Source organism: Furipterus horrens, unplaced genomic scaffold, assembly GCF_987537825.1.
Source record: "Furipterus horrens unplaced genomic scaffold, mFurHor1.1.pri manual_scaffold_11, whole genome shotgun sequence".
NCBI classification, from domain to species: Eukaryota; Metazoa; Chordata; class Mammalia; order Chiroptera; family Furipteridae; genus Furipterus; species Furipterus horrens.
This window is the reverse complement of record NW_028327181.1, coordinates 62,930,686-62,951,569: the sequence shown is the minus strand read 5'-3', so window position 1 is coordinate 62,951,569 and position 20,884 is coordinate 62,930,686. Positions and strand designations below refer to the sequence as shown.

The following is a 20,884-nucleotide window of genomic DNA, read 5'->3' as shown; positions in this document are numbered from 1 at the left end:
TACCTAAAAACTTAAAGATACTTTTGTTTAATTGAAAATATAGAAAAATCCCCAGATGACATTTTCATGTCATTTCTTTATTAGAGTTATATTACCTCAAAACCACATATACCAGAAGACTGACTTTATTATCATTTAAATCTGTTATAAACATTTTTATAAATAACTTTATGTGATATAAGTAAATACAACAAATGTGTTGCCTTGCATGTTTCTTCTATAAATCTATATAGCTTAGTTTTTTTATCATTAAGTAATGAGATGTTGCTCATATTTCATGCTAGTTTTTTTCCTAGGCCCTTTCCTGTAACCTAATTCTTTTAAGATCATCTCTTTTCATTATTCAACTGGTCTGTGCTTAAAAGGGGCAACTAATGTTAACATTAGCACAATGAGATTAGAAGGATAATTCTCCTACTCCTAACCCACATAAAATACTGTACATTTATAAGATGAGTTTTGATTTACACACTCTTCCTAGATTATCTCGCTAGTCCCTTCCGGATTTTTCTGCTGCATAACTCCATTAGCATATTAAATTAAAATCTGATTCTAATTATGTAATCGTGGGAGAAGTCCATTTACCTATAGCTCGGGTCACCATGATGAATGGGATATGTATCCATAGGAACATTTTCCATTGAAATATCAGTAAGAAGAAGAGACTTTCTATGTTTTAGGCTACAGCGACTTCGAACCTCCTCAGACACTGTAAGTAAAGCTAAGAGGAAAAAGAAGGCAAATTAGAAAAGTTAAGATACCAGATGACTTAAAACAGGACACACTTTCTACAACTTCCTGCAAAGCACAACAGCTGTTCACCTGAGGGAGTGTGAGGTCTAAGAAAACAAACACTGAGGACTTACAGTCGGCTTCAGATGACTGACTAGACATAAACATGAAATATACAAAGAAACTTCATAAGCATCTTATATTTCAAGTCTTCTAATGTACATCTGATCTCAACAAACACAAAAAGTAGGCAGAGCAAGTACTATGATAAGGAAAAATACTCTGAGATGTTAAATAATACGCTCAAGGTCAAGTGATTCAAACAAAAAAGGTGCCACGAACTGAAGTCGGCTAACTGGGGACCATCACTTTCCATCCAATGGCTGTCCAAGGACTGTATTATACACAGGTGCTAAGTATTCCTGAGTAGAGAAACCGGGTAAGCGCAAATAAGGAAGGGCTAATGGAACGGTGGGGAGGAGCAAACATTCTAGGTAAATAACAACTGGAATCAGGAATGAATATTAAAGAGGAAGAAAGGCACTTCTAGGAAATGGCAGCTACATTGCCTTTAAATAGCCTCTGCATTTGGAGAGGCCTATTACATTTAGAGAAAGAAGACAGAATCGGGAGGGCTGCTTAAGGGCCCAGGTTGCGAGGCCAAAGAGTTCGGACTTTATGACAGATGGCTGGGAGCCAAATGATGTCTTGAATCAAAGATGACAAATGGAACACATTTCGGATTTTAATGCAAATTCTTTTATAACAAAAAATGTTTTGGCAGAACTTTCAAAATTTTGACTACCACCATAGGACTGGACTATGAACTCTTCACCCTGCTAAGCAACCAGCTAAAGGGCCCATAGGTGTTTGTATCTTTCTGGAAGTCCTTAAGGATAACAGATAAGGTAAGATTAATTTTCTGTTTGGTGTTTTTTTACCTGCTAAATAAGCCACGCTCTGTGTATTCACCTCAAATTTGTCACAATTTCTATGTTTGTTAACCAGGGTTAGCAGCGTATGCAAAATTCGGACTGTTCTTGCAACAATGGCAGGTGAAGGATGTCTGTACCCTACAAAAAATAAAAACAAACAAGAAATTACTTCTTTCTTTCAACAAGTATTTGTTGAGTTCGTATTCTGTGACTAGAAACTCTGCAAGAAAAGGAGATAGAAGGGTTAACTCCTGCCTTTCAAGAATAGTCATTTGGGAAGGCAAAACATACAGCTGTGAGTAGTTAATTAATCACACACAGGATTAAATACCAAGCTGTGTAGAATAGAATAATGCTTCTTGAAACTCTAAGGTACCTCAGGGAGAGGAAAATTAGAAAAGATGATGGTGTTTTCATCTTCCATTCCCTGAAGCAGCAGAGATTTTTTTAAAAACCTATGAAGCTCACTTTAAAATATCTTTGAAAAATAGGATTATATTGATTAAAAATTCTGTTTTTTACTTAAAGAAAAAATCCCAATGACATAGAAAGTATATGTTCTCAGAGCCCTAAAAATAGAGTTGATGAGAGGGGTAAGCTTGATTTTTCAGACAGCATTTAATCACTGACACTACTCATTTTAAAATACGGGTTTGTATACTGAAAATATCTGGTATTCTTTTAGAAATACAGAATAAGCAATCACTTTATCAGTCCCATTGCAATCCCTCTTCTTGATATCCTCTAGTAAATGTAGTATCTTTTGAGCAATCCCTATTCACCTTAAAGATTTTAACTGTCAATATTTTTTGCAGTGGTGAAATCAAAGACAGGGTGGGGCAAAAGCAGGTTTACAGTTGTTCATATGGAAAACAATACAATGATTAATAAATAATAATACAGGAATAAACTCTGTTTCATGTACTCATAACTACACACCTACTTTTTCCCCACCCTGTATATACATTCATAATTGCAGGTGTATGTATTATATTAGATAAAAACTGAGGGATCTTCCATGATCCCTCCCTCAAGCCTAAAATAATTTAAATTGATATAAAACTATGGACTCAAACTCTACCTTGAGTCTCTGTTGTGGCCAAATTCAATGCTGCTAAAGACCACTGGTTCATGCCAGCTTTTTATTCCAGGCCTTTCTTTTCACTGCTTTTGCCTCTGACTCACCATTATATGCCGTTCTTGTTAACTGCCATCTCTGGCATGACTGTTCTGTGTTAATAAATCAAAGCTACCATGCAATGAAGTTGGCAGTGGGGAATAAAGACAGATTACTGGGTGAATGAGCAGGCTCTGAGGAATAGCTCAAGATCATATCTATAAGCAAGATAGAAATTTGGAGGGGCAAGGGTGGAGTACGAAAAGGTGATGTAATACTGAGAGTGATTAACAATAAGTAAGAAACAAGTTTAAGAAAATCTGTGATTAGATCACTAAGATAACATTTTCTAACATAAGTTACTCAAATTATATTTATTTGCAGTCTGTCTTAGTTTGATAATCAAAAAGATATATTAGGGTTAACTAATAATATAGCTATTAAGGTTTAATACTTAGGAATTTTATAAAAATCGACTCTTACTTTTTAAAGGAAATCTGATTATTTGATGTGGACATTAGACTCTATTAAAATATATAGTAAACAAAACATAATTCAATAAAGTAGATAAAATTTGCATTTACAATAAGAAACATGAGCCAAATTATTTCAAGCAATCAATTACTCTAAGTACTTCTGGATTCTTGATACCATTTCATAAAAATACTCTGACACAAGCCCTCTACCTTTTAAGAGGTGTCCAACCAGTGCGAAGTTAAAGTTAGAGTTGAAATTGAGTCCAACAAAATGATCCATTTGCTTGCAGTGCCACTCCAGGGGATTCCGGATTGCCATAAACACTTCCTCTGGGCTCTATGAAAGACAATCGTGAGATGGCTGACAGATTGAAAAAGGAACCTTCCTTCGAGGACCACTTACTGGTTCAATAGCTATGACAAGGTAAGTAATCCTTTCAAGTTGAGAGAAATCATTTTCAGATGACTATTGAAAACCACAGAAGAACAGTCAAGGTACTACAAATTAATTAGTGCAAGAAAGGCAATCATATAAATGAAAGATGAAACGCAAAATAAATGACTTAATTTACATCCTGATGACTTTTAAAAAATTATAATTATCGTTGCTTTAAACAAGACTACCATTGTGTGGTCTTTTTGTGTACCATGGCGACAAAAAATTCATGAGAATGAAGCGAGTTCATATTTCCTGAGTGCCTACAGTATACAATAATGTCAGATGCTTATTATATTGAAACCTTAAAGCAATCCTATGTAGTAAGATTATTAGCGCCCTTTTACAGATTTATGCATTTATTCATTTTTTTACTTATCAAAGACTTATTGTGTGGTTTTGATGTGCCAGGCATAGTTCTAGGTTCTGCACATAACTAAACAGATAAAAAGTACTCACCCTGGTGGACTTTACATTCTAGTGTGGGAAAATGAGGAAAATGAAACTTCAAAATGTTATGCAACTTTCCCAGGATAATTAAGATTTTAATAGTGTTTCCTAAAGTGTGGTTCCAGGAATATCTGCTTTAAAGTCACTGAGGATGCTTGTTTAACGGTGGGAAGTACTGGGTCCCATCCCTGAATCATGAGAGATGGTGAAGCCCCAGGAACTTGCATTTTTATTTTTAATTTTTAAAGTACCGCAGTGGTTACTTCCTGCATAAAGATTTTTGAAAGCAAACAACCAAAGGTGTTTAGGGTCGTGCTCAGATCTGTCTAGATTTCCATCTTAAACAAAAGCATAAGCATATAAAATATCTGTAGTGAGATGTTTCGAGCAGCACTGAACACACGCATCACCTCACATGTTCACCACCGTGCCCCCTTCTTGGAGAGAACATTTAAGACATTTAAGTTCTACTCTTTCAGCAAATTTCAATTATATAACATGGTGTTATCAACTACAATCACTGTGTTACACATTAGATGCTCAGAACTTATGCATCTAACATCCTGGTGACCCTTAGCAAACTTTATTAACTCTGATTCCTGGTATTCTAGGGCACTGGAGTCAATATTAGCTCCTGCTATTGAGCTGTTCTGGCAATGAAAATGCCAAGGCAGATGCAGATATTCCTGAAAGACAAACACTTCATTTGCAAATGTTCTTAACATACGAATAACCAATAGCTAGCCATCACTCTGACCACCCTTGTCCTAAGTCAGCCCCAGAAAAGAGCAATGAGAATTAGGAAACAGGGGCTATAGTCCCCAGTCAGATGTACCAACACAGACCCGTTACTTACTTAACATTCTTTGTTCTTTTCTGTTTTGTGAACTGGAGGACTACCCGATAAACTTGAAGGTCCACCTCTAAAACTGTGTTTCCACACTTAAGCACTCCAGCTATTGTGGTCTACACTACATCTGGTAGAGTGAACAAATCATCTTTAAGACCAGGTATCTTCCCACTTAAACCCATGCTCCTGTCCTCTCTCGTTTCTCTGTATCCGTAGCTCTGTTAATTTCACTTCAAGCAATTCTCTTGTTATACACACATATCCATCTTTTAAAAAAGTTCCTCTTTTCTCCTAGACTCTTCCCATTTTTCTCCAAAGACAAAAGCAACATAATTTCTTACCGTTAGACTTCCTCCTCTATACTCTATGAATCAACATCTAACCTCAATCAAGGGTGATAAATGTTAAGAGGGTATGTGATGGTATGTTTTAAAGTGGGATTAGGCAAAACGAAGAAAACTAGTACAATTAAGTACCCACGTTTTCTTTAGACACTCCAACCTCTTAATCTTTATCTTCTAATTATACCTAGTTTTTCATTAGGTATCATTTTCAATAAAAATAAGCATATTTTTATTTAGTTATTAAAGATTTTTATTTATTTTTAGAGAGAGGGGGAGGGAGGGAGAAAGAGAGGGAAAGAAACCTTGATTGCTTGTCTCTTGTACATGCCCCAACTGGGGACTGAACCCCAACCTAGGCATGTGCCCTGACTGGGAACTGAACTGGCAACCTTTTGCTTTGCAGGATGACACCCAACCAACTGAGCCACTCTGGTCAGGGCAAAATAAGCTTATTTTTAGATTAGTTATTTATATATGAAATGGAGGGTGGTGGAGATCGCTAATCTTTACCTTAGGGTTATAAAAATTAGAAATAATGCACAGGGTCTGGTATGGTAGCTATTATTACTACTCAGTATTATTTATCCCTCTTTTACTTAGTGTTGAGCGAGTTCTGTTTTCTGTTATTTTTATACAGGAAGTAGGCAATAAACTTTAAATATTTTTAATGAGCTGATAAGGAACTATACTCACAAGTTGCATTACAGAAATTTGTATTTAAGTTAGGGACTGCTTCTGATTTTAGAAGGATAATAATAATAACAACAACAATAGAAGGGAGGGGTTCTAAATGTACATCGTCTAAGAATCCCACCAGAAAGCTTGCTTACCTTGTCATTGAATACCCGGAGACTGTCTAAGGTGTGCAGGTTTTGTTCAAGAAGCGCGGTGCCTGCTGAGTACAAGTTGACCTCGTCGAGCTGCAGCACGGCCACCGCTACCCAAAAGAGGGCTTTGTGCAAAGGCGAGTCCTGGCCAAGGGAACACGTTCCGGTGAGTAAGATGAACCACAAAACAGTCGTGCTCAAAGTACATCGCAGTATAAAACAAAGCATGTTACTCCCCAAATTATGCGTGTTTTTTATTTTGGGGACAGTGAATATATGGGTAAGCTCTTCATCTATTCTATGTGTATAACCAGACATTTGTTAGCCAGGCTGAGAACTTCAGTATCTCCTTTGATTTCTTCCCATACTTTGGTTCCAAATCCAGTCACCACGTTTTGTTAATTCTTCCAAACTAGTCTCTTTTGCATCTGCTTGTGGTTAACTACACTATTCCATGCCAACCTTCTTTATTCTAAATGTGGGTTCTTTTGTGCCTGCAGTCTCTCCCTATTCTAACCCACTCTGCACACTACTCCAAAATGACTCTTCCAAGTCCTGCTTTTGTCATATTACCTGTACGCTTGCAAACCTGTGGGTACATTTCCAAACTCCTTTCCGAAGAATACTGAATGTCAGATTTGTTCTATCCAATCTTCACAACCTTCCCCGTCACGAGTCTCCTGAACAGTTTCTCCGTAACAACTAGAATGGCCTACACACCATCCCCCCACGGACCCAGCACTCTTGTACAATCTTGTTGCTAGACTCCTTTTCTCTACACAAACTCCTATCGATCTCTAACTTTCACTCAGACTCCACCCTTTCAACTTTTCTTGTCAGTCTTACCAGCACTAAGAATCTCTTGCTGCTCAGAATTAAAAAATATTTATTTTGGGGAATCCTTATTTAGCACTGTGGTATTTGAGAAAATACACACACAGCCTTAGATTAGAATCATGGTTCTTTCATTAGGTATGTGCCTTTGCACAAGTTAGTTAGCCCTTTTGAGCCTCACTTTTAGTTGCAAGATGAAGATGAGAACCGTTTTATACAATTCAGGACTAGAATGCTTATATAATTCAATAACAGAAAAATACAAGCATTTATTTTTCTGTAATCTCTTCCAAGTGTAGCATATCTTCGTACTCAAGTCACAATATTCTACAGCCTTAGAGCTGAAAGATAATACTGTGCCATCATTATTCTAGTTTACTCACTTTATCAACGTGGAAACATGATGGCCAGATATGTTAAATGATCTGCTTGAGGTCACAAAGCTGAGATGAGCTCAGACCACCCTAAAACAGTGACCGCAACATTTTATTCCTTTTACATATCATCTTCACTTAGAACCCAAATTCTTTTAAAAAAAGAATTGTATTTATTTATTTTTAGAGAGAAGGGAAGGGAGGGAGAAAAACATCGATGTGTCTCTGTATGCCCCCAACTAGGAAACTGGCCTGCAACCCAGGCGGTGCCCTGCCCGGGAATTGAACTGGCAACCTTTCGGTGTGCAGGCCGGCACTAAATCCACAGTCACACCAGCCAGGGCAGAACCCAAATTCTTTTGATGACCAGGTATACTTCACTCAGCTTTACATTCCTCCACAATAATAATCATGAACTAACATACTATGTATTTTACTTACTTTGCTTATTATCTATCTGCTCCACACTCCCACACTGTCCCCAGAATGTAAGTTCCATGAGGACAGGGAACTTGACTGGCTTTATTCAGTACTGTATCTCTAGCACCTAAACAGTACTTGGCACAGAGCAGATGCTCTATTAATACTTACTGGATAAAAGAATTAAGAATATATACCTAGTTTTCTTTTAGCACCAATGAGGCAAAACAATAAGCACTGAGAACATATTCTCCATACTTATTCTTCCTCTAAAGCCAGCGTTTCAAATACCTACTTTAACTATAACTTTTTCTTTATAACGTCTTCCCAATCCATCTATTTTCTGAACTCTTTGAAAGAAAATAAGATTTAACATTAGTACCCAAAATAAATGTACTCATTTTCTATACAGTAATTACCTTGTTAAGAAGTGGTTGTAATTTGGTTAGTGCTATTACTGTAGCTTCTATCAGAACTTGACTGTTGTAAGTATCAGGTCCTTTTAAGCAACTCTCAAGTGCCTTTTAGGGGAAAAAATTCTTTATTTTACTTTCATTGAAATAAAACATTAACTCCAAAACCAAATCTCAGAATCAGTTCAGGAACAATTTCTTAATTAAGAGGTGACAAAAGTATTTCCAATGCTATGGTGATCTTGGTAGCTAGTTCAATGCAATTTGGTTTTTATTTTCTAATATTTCTAAATTATATTTTAATATAAGTCAGGTATTATAATAGTTATTACAAATTAGATAATTTTATGTAACACTGTAGTTTTACCATATAAAGTCTTTGAAAACTAATAAAATAATAGGAGTACCTTCTTAGCAAAAGAAATAATATTTCTTTTTAAGACATCTTTTTTGGAGAAGGTTTCTTCAGCTCAAAGAATTACAATGAAGAAAATAATCAAAACCCATTGTTTTAAGGTTCAATAAGCAACATACAACACATCTTACTAAGTTCCAATTTAATGTCCTTTAGAAAAATGCAAGATTTGCTTTACAACTTGGGAACCACAAATACTGGGGAAGAGGGAGAAGGGAAAGGTACCTTGCTAAGAATACGGATGATCTGCTTTATCTGCCCATGAGACACTCGTTTGCTAATGCAGCCAAAGACAACAAGAGCTCTTGGTTGAAGGGATGGATTATATTGAAACGCAAATCTGCAATTAAAGATCCAAAAAGCTTATGAAGACTTTTATGTTTATATATAATAATTAAAATATTGATTATTCAACATTATCTATCTTTTCAACAATATACATATGTTTATAACTTATATTAACTTAGGACATACCTTTGAGCTAGTTCTGTCCACTGGTCCAGCCATTTGCATGTTGGGATATCTCTCATACATGCCTAAAAGAAAGTATACTCTGAATATATTTATGTACATAAAATGTTTTCAGAAACACTTAAGTAATATTTATGATAATGCCATTAAATAAGTAATATATGTTACCAATAAACATGTTCCATGGAAGTGCAAAACAGAATATTTCTTCTATATAGTATTAGTGGAATTTTAAAAAAAATGACCTTAGTTCCTCATCGTTTTTGCTTATCTACCTCCATGATCTCCAGCAAAGCCTCTGTGACTGTTTCCAAGGATGTCAGAGCGAAAGTCTCCCTCTCGTAGGAGCCGGGCGAGAATGACCGGTCCCGGTAACTGGAGCGGAAGGCAATGACAGCAGCTGACTTGACCTTGCTGATGCCAAACAGCAAGTAAAATTTGGGTAATGAGAACTCTGTCAAACTGAGTCTCAAAACTTGCTTGGTCTCTTCTGTAAAAGGAAAAAGAAACAAGAAAAGACTTTAAATATATTAATTTTTTAAATTCTAAAGTGCCATGTTTCATTTCAAATTTAGAAAATCTGAGTATCATGTCAAAATTACATAACCCTGCTCCTTAAACCAACCCTCTAGATACATTATTTTCTTTTTTTTAAAGAATTTTATTTATTTATTTTTAGAAAGAGAGGAAGGGAGGGAGAAAGAGAAGGAGAGAAACATCAATGTGCGGTTGCCTCTTGTGCGCCCCCAACTGGGGGCCCGGCCCGCAACCCAGGCATGTGACCTGACTGGGAATCGAACTGGCGACGCTTTGGTTCGCAGGCCGGCGCCCAATCCACTGAGCCACACCAGCCAGGGCTAAATACATTATCTTAATGATCATTGCTTTAGCGCCATTTAATTTACAAATCTATGCCAGCAATGCAAAACTGTCAATTAGTGCTTAGTCTTTAGCTTGTGTGGCAAGTACAAGAGTCTACATGACAAATAAGCACAGAAAGTCCTTGCTATAGCTTGATAAGGCACGGAAGTCATTTGTTATTTTTGAATTAGCAGCTGTGTATTAGGGCAACATAATGAACAGTAAGATAATCTATGACAATCAGATGATGTAAAGTGGAGACAGGAACTGGTGAAACACAAATTACGGTCCTGGAACTTACCACTAAAATGCAGCTGTGAACAAGTGCACAGAGAGTGAATGATATTAATGACCAATCCGTGTGTGGAAGCTCTAAGGGAGAGTGGCCCCGTGGCCACTAAGAAAGTCACCACATGGAAGAGGTAGGGGAGGTGAGCTGCCACATCCAGGGAGTTGTTGAAGGACAGCATCAGCATGTAGCGTGCTAGAATAGCGATATCATCCCACATAAGGTGTTGTTCTAAAGTAGGAGTTGGAGATAAGCATGTCTTGTCAATTATTTTGCACATCCTTCCAATAACCTGCAAGGAAGCAGAATTTTGAAAACCTGGGGGCTAAAAAAAGTTTTATCATCGAAAACTTTCAGTTTAACTAGTTAGAAACTAACAATCTCCTGATGGTAAGAAGGGCTACGTTACGCCACAGTCCAGAGAGCAAAGGAAAAGTGATTACCTTGCTTGAGACCAATTTCACATTTCCAGAAGCCAGAGCTACAGCAGTGTCTGCCATCACCTCGGCTTTTATTGATCCCAAGCCCCCTGTTGCGCTGGTTTTGATGAAACTGTCTAGTACAACATCAAGGAGATCTGTAATCTAGCAGAAGAGGAAAAAACAATGGTTTAGCCACTCAACTGACTTAATTTTTACTTTAAAAATACTTCAAGGAGCAGCCCCAGCATGAAAATTCTTTTACCAGAGGCCTCCATAATACTAGGTTTTATTTAGAGTCCTGTCAGTAAATACAATTTATTATACAATATCCAGAAAAGGATGAAGATATTCCTTCAGAGATTAAGAAACTGAAATTCAAAACTTTTAAATCTCTATATTAATTTTATTTACTTGCAAAACATCTCTGTTCTCTTCTAAGACAACATATGATCAATATAAAATAAAATTATTTTCAAATATAGGAAATGACATCAAGTACTGAGATGTTTTGTAGGGCTACAGGACTGGCTCCAAGGTCACTTCAAATTATCTGGAGGATTCGCAGCACTGTTTGAGTAAGCGTATTGCTTCCTTAAGTGATAAAGAAATGATATGCATACTTATTGACAGATGAAAAAATAAAATGTTACAGGATACTCTATATTTTAATATCATTGTTTTTATGCCAGAACTATAAATGAAAGCAGGTGTCCCTAATAACATCATCAAGAAACAGATACTGACACCCATGGCACGTAAGCTACCAGAGTACATTTAAAGCACTATTTACTAGAATTGACATCAGATTTCTATAGTTAAATTCTATAATTATGCCATGGACAAGAGTGCTACAATAACTAGTTTTTCTTTAGCTCTGAGATATGCATTAGACATTTATAATTTTGAACCAGATCAAGAATTAGGTGAGTGTCTGTATGCTTTTTTATAGAAGGGACTGTCTTTCCTACAGCTGTATTTCTAGTGCCTAGCACACTGCTTTGCATAAAGTGGGTACCAGGAAAATAGTTGCGTAAAGGAGGGACTAGGTAAATGTTTAAGCAAACTCAATACCTGTCCAAGGCTCCCCCATATTTTTGCTTGAATAGATGGGTACATCTGCTTCTCATTTATGGTCATTGTTATCAGCTTATCCAGAATAGCAGTAACTCTTTGGCGTTTAGCATCATCATTGTGCTTACAGAAACGGACTAGATTCGACAGCCATGGAGTCATGTATTCCAAACAGAGGTGTTTCAATTCAATACCTGGGGAAAATACGCTATTAGCATAGATGGTAAATGAAAATTACATCAAAAATTATTTTAAGTAACATTATTTTAATTATTTAAAACTACTTTAAAATAAAGGATTGGGAGAGGGGAAGGTAAAAAGTAAAGAGTATTACCTAGAATCAGGCCTAAAGAAAAGAGGTTTGGCAAATACATTACTGAAGACAGGGGTGAAGAAAGAGAGCAAGCCTTATACAAATAATTTTAAAAGTCAGGAAGCCAATTTTGAACAGTTTTCTCACTTTTCCCCTTTTAACCATTTCTCTTCTAGTTAAAAAAAAAAATCTTGTTTTATTCTAATTGTAAAAAAAATATATAGTCATCATGGAAAGTTTGGTAAAAGGAAAGCATCACCCCTAAAATAAAACCAATGTTACTATATTGGTTTATCACCTCAACTCTCCTCAGGCTTTCCAGTCTATGTAGAGATCGTGTACATTTATGTGTGTGTGTACACACATATAACCCACCCCAACTGCTTCACAAAATTAGGATTAGGCTATATATGCAGTATGCTCTGAATATTTTTTCGCTAAACATTATACTGAGACTAAAATTTCTCCAAAAACATTTTTTTTAATTTTGAAATAACTTCAGACTTATGAAAAGATATAAATATAGTACAGAAATTCCCTTATATACTTCACCTAGAAGCCCCCATTTTTATGATAAACATGTACAACATAAAATTTACCATTTTTAAGCGTACACAATTCAGTTGCATTAAGTACATTAACGATGTTGTATAACCATCACCACCATCTACCTCCAGAATTTTTTCATTTTCTCAAATTGAAATTCTGTTCTAAAAACATTTTTTATGGCTTCATATTATTCCATCACTTGGAGATCCAACAATTTAATCAGTTCTTTATTGTTTGACTTTTAGACTGTTCTAATTTTTTTGCTATTATAAATGTTATGTGAATTTCAAAGTAGGCAAAATAAGCCTATGGCAATAGAAGTCATAACACTGGTTACTCTTGATGAGAGGAAAGTACTGACAGGAGCCTTCTGGGTGCTGCAAATGTTCTGTATCTTGGTCTGGGAGATGGTTTTGTGATGTATTCCCAAGTTAAAATTTATCAAGCTGCTCACTTAAGATCTGGACACTTTACTGGTAAGATATACCTCATTTTAAAGAACCTAAATAAAAATAATGCTATGATAAACATCTGAACATTAATTCCTTAGAATACATTCTAAAATAGAATTATGAGACTAAAAGGACCTTAAGGATTTTGATATACATGTCCAAACTGCTTTCTAGAAAAATTGCCCATTTACAACTCCACAGACCATCAGCATTGATGTTTTTAAAAACTCTTTGCCAATCTGATAGCTGAAAGTTATGTTACTATTTTTGTCAGTTTACATGTCTTTGATTTTATTAGTGAACTTAATACATAAAATTCTTTTTTAGCACAATCTGCATGTTGCTGTTGATCCCTTTTTCTTATTAATCTATAAGAACTCTTCATGATTAATATATTAATCTTTTCTCATATTTGCTACAATCGTATTTTCTAGTTTTTAAATTTATCTTTTTCTATTTTTTGAAATAGAGATGCTTTGAAGTCAAATCTGCTCACTGTTTCCATCCTATTTTTGCTTCATAAATTCTTATCCACAAAGCAATTAAATAGTATTCTTCCTCTTTTTTTTAATGGTTCCAGATTTTGTATTTAATTCCTACATATATTTAGGCCACATTTTGACATTTTGTGGCTTGTGGTGAAGATGAAGACCCAACTTAATTCATTTCTCAATCTCACTTCTTAAATAATTTAATCTTTCCCATTAGATTGTGAAGCTTCTTTATCAATCTGTCTCTTAAACTGATCCAATTGTTGATTCTTAAGCACTCGTTTTAATTATTGTACCCTTCTATAATGTGTTCAGATATCTGTAATAGCAAGTCTCTCTCAGTTTCCTTTCAATATTTGCTCCACTATTCTTGTACCTTCACATGAAAGTTGTAATCGTTTAAAATTCTACCTCATTCTTAATCTTCAAGTCTCATAGAATTCTGACTGGATTGCACTGAATTTGTAATAACCTGGGAAGAATTATTCATTCAGGAGCATAGTATTCCTGCTCACTCAAATCTCTTTATATATTAATATTTCTCAAAAAACAGTCTTACACATTTTTTAGGGTTATATTCCTACATTCATTATTATGTAAAATATATAGTGACCTGATCTTGATGAATTGTCAAAGCTTTCAATTATCTAATACAGAAAAATCAAGAAAAATACAGAAGAACAGGCTTTATGTGTTATGGGGAGAGAAAGGGAAGAAAATGCCAGGAAACGGAGAAAAGAGCGACGTTTACATGGCAGCAAGGTGTGAAGACAGACAAATGTAAGGGGCAGGTGTGAAGTTCCCGAGGCTGACTGAAGCCAAGTCAGGAGGTGACTCTGGACCCTGTGTTATGTGCCACTGCACCCTCCAGGAACTGTACATAAACAATAAAATCACAGCTCAAAGTCAGTCTGGAGAGAAGAGAAAGTATTTCCCTAAAATCAAGGAGAAAATGTGGATACTTTACGCATTTGGAATAATCCGCGAAGAAGAGAAATGCCAAAGCTAATTAAACTGAAATGTGGTGAGAAAAATACTTTGTGAGTGGTCCAGGGACATGTAAGGTATCCAAACCTTGCCACCTTGTTTTTATTGCCAGAATTTTAGATTTCTCAATGTGGTAAGCCAGAAAGTTCCTTCAGAGCTACTTTAGTTACAGAGTGCCACAGACGAAAAATCAGAAGAGGTACAAGAAGTAAAATCAGAGATTTCACTGGTAAATTCTGAAATGAAAGGGTTTTCTTTGAATTTTCTTAGAATCACTGTTAACATGTTAAAGAAAATTATCATTACTTACTAGATTTGCTAAATCCAGAAATACACTCTTCCAAAAATTCTAAGGTGAGGTGTGGCTCATTGGCTGCCAGTGTCTTACTAATAGAGACAATAAAGAGGGTGTTGTTGGCAGGGATACATAAACCTGATGTCTCTAGTAGCTGGCCCTCGATTTTTAAATTAAAGGTACAAGTTAAGGCACACAGAAGATTATAGGCAGCTGACCTAGGAGAAAACACAAATGAAGTTGTTTTAAAACTTATTTTTTCTTATAATTACAAAATTTTTTCATAACATACAACTTAGACTCTATTAGAAAGCATAACCAACTATTTTTAAATTTACGATCAATTAGAGTTGTTATGATTCTATGGTAAAACCAAAATACCCCTTGATCATTTAGGGATTTTTTGAGGAAGAGTTGTGACATAACCAGAAGGGCACTTTGAGGCTCCTAAGACAGGTGAGTTAAGGCCTCCCTAAGAGACATTTCACTGGGACATAAAAGATGAGTGGTTTGTGGTCCTAAATTTGATCAATGGGGGGTGGGGTGGGGTGGGGGGTAAGTACAGGCATATTATATATTCAACGAAGCTGAAACTCTAATTGTGGTACCTCCTCCTGCTAGATCTGAGTATAACGGGGATCATAACAAGAGACGTGAGATGGCCCCTCATCAAACTAAAATGTTAAAACCGTTCATCGGTGTGTACTGAATTTCTTCCTGGGTGTCCTATAAGTTATACTACAAACTGGTGGTCAAAAATTTTTTTAACATAATTAAGTTCCCTTCTATTCTCCTGTCATTGAACTCCTTCCACATAACTACTAAAAACAAACAAACAAAACCTAATATGCTTATATCCTGATTCTATTAGAACCAAAAATTCCCTTATAAAATGTCTGAAAATATATTTAAACAATTTAGGAGCCAGCTAAAAAACTCAGATTCCATTTTTTAATTTTAAATTTTCTCCCCTATAGAACAAAACAAATGGTTTGACTCATCAATAATTTCAGGTCTTTCTTACCTCAAACTTCCATCATGCTAATTTGTTTAGCAATAGACACATAGGGAGGAAAAGCCACTACAATTTACGTCTACCAAAAGGCTTTTTCTCTGGCATGACATACTTCAGCAAAAAGCAGCTGTCAGCTTGCTTTATTTCACAAAAGAAGAATATAGGTTTATCAAGCTAATAATTTTTAGAAGATTGTTAACATTCTTCAATAAGAAACTTTGAATTAGAACTTAAGGGCATAAATATAGCTCCATTGTCCTAAGATGAGAATATTAAGATTATCATTTCTAAGTTTATGTATCTCTTACTAACTCCTAGGAATTCTGAGTTATACTATTTTGACATTGACTCTGTATTTCAACAGCTATAAAGAACTAGGGTTCCTCAACTTGGGGTAGTTGTCAAGATTCCGCTGAGATAATAAAAGTAAAAAATACACAAAATTTTGTGTATAATTTCTGAGAGTTAATGTACCCCATGAGACCCATCCAGGTGAAGAAATTTTGATTTCTTTTTTTTCCTCTTAAATAAGAAAGATCTGAAATCCTAAAAGGTCCACTTATAAAACCTGTACTAACATTATATCCTAGGGAAATTTTTTCTGAAGCTAAGAACTTATGTATGTAAAAATCTTGACGGTTTCAAGGTACCTGGGAGGGAAAAAAAAATCTAACATGAAATGGAGAGGGGGAAAAGTGGGAAAGAGTACAGAGACACATGAGGGGTGGGGAGGAGTAGGGAAGCTGGGAAGAAATAATATTTACCGAGCAAAAACTATCTGCTAAGTGCTATACTACAACACATACTATTTACTAGACATTTGTAAGTATATGAGGATGGCATTGTTACCTTTTTTAAAAAATAGAGAAACCTGAACTCAGAGAACTTCAGTACTTTACCTAAAGTCATACACAACAAACCCAGATTTCAACCAAATCTACCGACTCCACAGACCACGCCCTTCCCTGACTTGTGTTCCGATCGTTAAGCCTAAACAGACCCAACTACTTCTGCTCAGATGACATCTATAGTTATCTTAAGATTCCTTTCAAGAATTTTGTTCAAGGCACATAGATGGAAAGTATGCAATAATGTTGTTTGAGTTAATTGAACACTAAGCCTTTCTTGTAAAACAAAGATAATCTCACTTCACTGTGAGGAAGCTTAATAGTGATATACTTTTGAACATGGGAAAACTTAATCAGAATATTCTGAGGAGGGGAAACTTAATTTAAGACTAGACTTAAATTTTTTGGAAAAAAACCCAAAAACTGCTACGCTGTGCATTTCAGATGAAAGTTTCCTGGACAAAGACTATGTACTGGTTTAGTGTGACTCACCCTATTCTGAATTCTCCAGTCCATGTGAATATCCCACAACCTGATGAGGTCACGGTGGTTAACCAACATAACGTACCTTCCAATTTACAGTATTAGGGTAGAGAGGCTGCTTTAAAAGCTTATTAAGTGGTCTCATTTTAAAGGCAACAAACCCTGAATGAAGTTGAAGTGAATTTTTAAAAAACTTACCGTAAACTCGGGTCTGAACTGCCTAAATTAAGCAATGCGATATTGAGCAGAGTCCCAGGGACATCTTTTGGCCGAATCTTGGTGTGCTGGGGGATGGAGTCGGGCTGCGACAGCTCCCAGCGCGTCCGGATGTGAATGATAGACTGGACAATGGCGTCACACTCCTGGTGCATGAAGGTGAGCGGTGTGCCCTGGTTTGCGATGGTTAAGGTGAACTGGTTCTCGTCCACTAGGCAGATTTCTTCAATTTCCGAAGCATAATAGATATCATTTAGAAAGACTGACTGCCCCAGGACTTTCGTTCGCTCTGCTGAGGTCACCTGAACAGCAGTAGAACCAACCTGGAAAGTGGTGGTGAGAGGGTGGAATGAAGAAGAACTCAATTCCATTATGCTGAATTGTAAGAGGCACCAAAACCAACCAACTGACCAACCGACCGACCAACCAACCAAAATACTGTTTGCCACTTAAGGAAGAGTTACCACCATTATATATTCAAATGGGTTCAATAATTATTGTGATTAATGCTCTTAAAAGAGATTAAAAACATCAGGAAAAAATTAATTTTGTTTTTAAAAGGGTTGAGAACCCTATAGACAATTATTGATTTTATACTGAAGGTTCATGTTTCTCACTCTGCAAAAAGCATGTAAAAAAAAAATCAGAATTCGCACTAGATAATTTCCACTTCCTACCCATTCCTGCCATTTGACTGCCAAATAGCAAACTGCCCTCTCTCCAACACTCTCTTGCCTCCAAGCCAACCTAGAATACAATTACGTCTCCTATCCTGCACAGGACCTCCAGGAAGACAGAAAGAAAGGTCAGTTTTTCTCCCTCCGGACACACCACCACAGGCACACTTAGGAAGGCCAGTACACAGTCTGGTTAGTCAGGAAAGGCAATGAGCCTGACACAGAGTGAAACTTACTTTAATGGAAACCTTGGTGTCTTTGTGAGCTAGCCTGAGAGCATTGTGGAATACCTTCAGGTCCTCTTCCAAAGCCAAGGTGGCAGCGGGCAGTTTCTGTTGTTCGTGCTCTATGTGCTCAGCCAGTTTCCCAGGACAGTCGATGAAAATGAGCCTTTTGCTGCCTTTGAGGCCTGTCAGCAGCCGCTCGTGATACTTGGTATACTCCCTGACCCAGGAGTTACAGTTATAGATATAAACTGCAGAGACATTGTCATAAGCAAAGCCAGGAAAAACAACAAACCACTTAGAGAGGAAGTCCGTTTTAAAGCGATTGCTAGGCCCAGTATGGGTAAGGTCCACTACAATTTCATATGGCTTCGCATAATACGGCTTTAAAGTCAGCAAGACGTGGTATATTAGCAAATCACCGTTGATTTGACCAGTTTTGAACCTAAGGAAGATGACCGAAAAAAAAGGACACAGTTTGTTACAAGAGTTCTGGATAGATACATAGGTGCTACTAATCATTTATTTTCTGATTAGTTTTCTAGAGAAAACTAACAATAATACAAAACAATTATACAAAGCCTAAATCATTTTCAAAAATCCAGCTGTCCTTTAAACATTGAGAAGGCTGAAGTAAAACAGAAGAGATGAATCTTCAACTCAAAAACTTAAGAGCAATGACAGTAACAACCACCTTGTCCAGCACAGTCAACCCGCAAGGAAGGACGCTGGGTAGCTGTCTCCAGGCCCACCGAACTTCGCAGGTGAACGGTTTGGGTGGGAATGACCAACCTGGAGCCGAACGGCTTTCGTGAATTCATCCATCCTGCCTTGGCCAGAGGGAATGATTCAGTAACGATCATAGGACTCAAACTAGGACAACCAGAGCCAAAGAGGCCCAATTCAGAGACTGTAGTTTACACTGGTGGGAACTGAGACATTTTCTTTCCTGATGCTCATAGACAAGGGAAGACAGCCATGGGAGTTGTTAGCTCAGACCCTGAGACATGAGGAGAGTGTGCCTAAAAACTGAAGATACCGAGCAGTAAGAAATCGGGGCGCTGGCCATTTCATCTGAGTCTTAGTTAAAGCCTCTCCTGGGATCAAATTTATCCCTGAACTATTCAGGTGTATGAGCCAGTAAGCTTCGATTTTGATTAATCCAGCCATCTGAGGTCATATGTTATTTATACTAAAAATAACACAAAACAATGTGAGCAGCCAAGGTGAGGACCAACAGAAAGCCCTGAAAAACACAGCACTAGAATTTCAATCAAAACTACCTATGTGAACTTTGGCCCAATGTTCTTAATTGATCATTCTGATAGCACTACTACAACCTCGGCTTCGTTTTTAGCTTTGTTGGGAGGAAATAATATAAAAATACGAAGTTAAATGATTTTAAAATAAAAGAAAATTTCAAGATCCACGAAAAGACAGGCGGGTAGTACGTGATCACTTATCAAAGGAACTGCAGAGAAAAATTCTGTTAAGTTCCGAAGAGGGAGGCACTAGTGCAAAGCACTTAGAAGACACGCTGGCTGAAGTGGATCGGAGGAATTTCAAACTCAGCAAGAAGAGGGATTGGCAGGCCTCACGGAGAGAGGTAAAGAGGAAAAGGAATAGGTAGTTAGGTGTGTTGAAGCAACAGTCAGCTACTTTAGCTAGAATGGATGATTCACAAAGAGAAGTTTTAAGAGATAAAGCTGGAAAAACACATAGTACTTAAATTATGAAGGGACCAACACTGTTCAGCAAGGGGCTCAGGCGTTCTCCTAGGAGCTCAGTATTCCTCCAAATGTGTCCTGTGATAAAACTGCAGTGCCCTGGTCCTAGACCAGACCTACTAGAACATATAAATCTATACAGTGGGGCCCAGCAATTTTCAATGTTTTTAAATAATCTTCTCGTCTATGTGTACGAACATTTCTGAATCATTGCTATAGGTGTTAAGCAGTTATTCAACTTCATTGTTTTGAAAGAAAGGGGTGATATGATTAAAGGAAGTAACATATACAAGATATACAAAGGAGTAATGACTAGTAAAGAAGATATTGTAGCAGTCTAGGTATGGCCTAATAAGGATCCCAAATACAGCCATGCGCCACTTAAAAGATGTAGGGATATGTTCTGGGCAATGCATCGTTAGATGCTTTGATCTTTGTGCAGACATCAGAGTGCACTATCACAAACCTAGATGGAAGAGCTAAGACTGTAATTGTAAAAGCTGTACTTTTATATGACTGGCAGTGCTGTGTTTGTTTATACTAGCACCGCCACAAACACGTGAGTACTGTGTTGTGCTATTATGTTACCATGGCTACTAGGCGAAAGAAATTTATCAGCTCCATAGAGACCACCATCATATATGCAGTCTGTCACGTAGCACAAAACTGTACTAAGAAACTGATCCAAGAATATAAAAGATCAACATTATTTTAGGTCTGACTGGGTCTGTAAAAAAAACTTGAATTAACAGGACTTGCTGTATACCAAACCTCTGAGATTACAAAGAATGCTGCTATCGTGAACAAAAAGAAAGAAATCATGAGCAGCAGCCACTTTTCAGAGAAAAATGAGGTCCATTTTAGATACAC

At 36.7% G+C, this 20,884-nt stretch overlaps 1 protein-coding gene across 2 annotated transcripts in view; it reads right to left on the bottom strand.

Moving 5' to 3' along the window:
- Positions 1 to 20,884, bottom strand: part of NF1 (neurofibromin 1) — a 211,097-nt gene that overhangs the window by 20,268 nt on the left and 169,945 nt on the right. For both annotated transcript variants that reach the window (XM_090257326.1, XM_090257327.1), the window contains 14 exons: positions 18,300 to 18,732; positions 17,369 to 17,709; positions 14,840 to 15,042; positions 11,738 to 11,931; positions 10,688 to 10,828; positions 10,257 to 10,536; positions 9,370 to 9,584; positions 9,098 to 9,159; positions 8,849 to 8,963; positions 8,215 to 8,316; positions 6,171 to 6,311; positions 3,471 to 3,597; positions 1,674 to 1,805; positions 586 to 721 (listed from right to left, as the gene is read on the bottom strand). In XM_090257326.1, the coding sequence (XP_090113452.1) occupies positions 586 to 721; positions 1,674 to 1,805; positions 3,471 to 3,597; positions 6,171 to 6,311; positions 8,215 to 8,316; positions 8,849 to 8,963; positions 9,098 to 9,159; positions 9,370 to 9,584; positions 10,257 to 10,536; positions 10,688 to 10,828; positions 11,738 to 11,931; positions 14,840 to 15,042; positions 17,369 to 17,709; positions 18,300 to 18,732 (2,622 nt within the window). The remainder of the gene's footprint in view (positions 1 to 585; positions 722 to 1,673; positions 1,806 to 3,470; positions 3,598 to 6,170; positions 6,312 to 8,214; positions 8,317 to 8,848; positions 8,964 to 9,097; positions 9,160 to 9,369; positions 9,585 to 10,256; positions 10,537 to 10,687; positions 10,829 to 11,737; positions 11,932 to 14,839; positions 15,043 to 17,368; positions 17,710 to 18,299; positions 18,733 to 20,884) is intronic.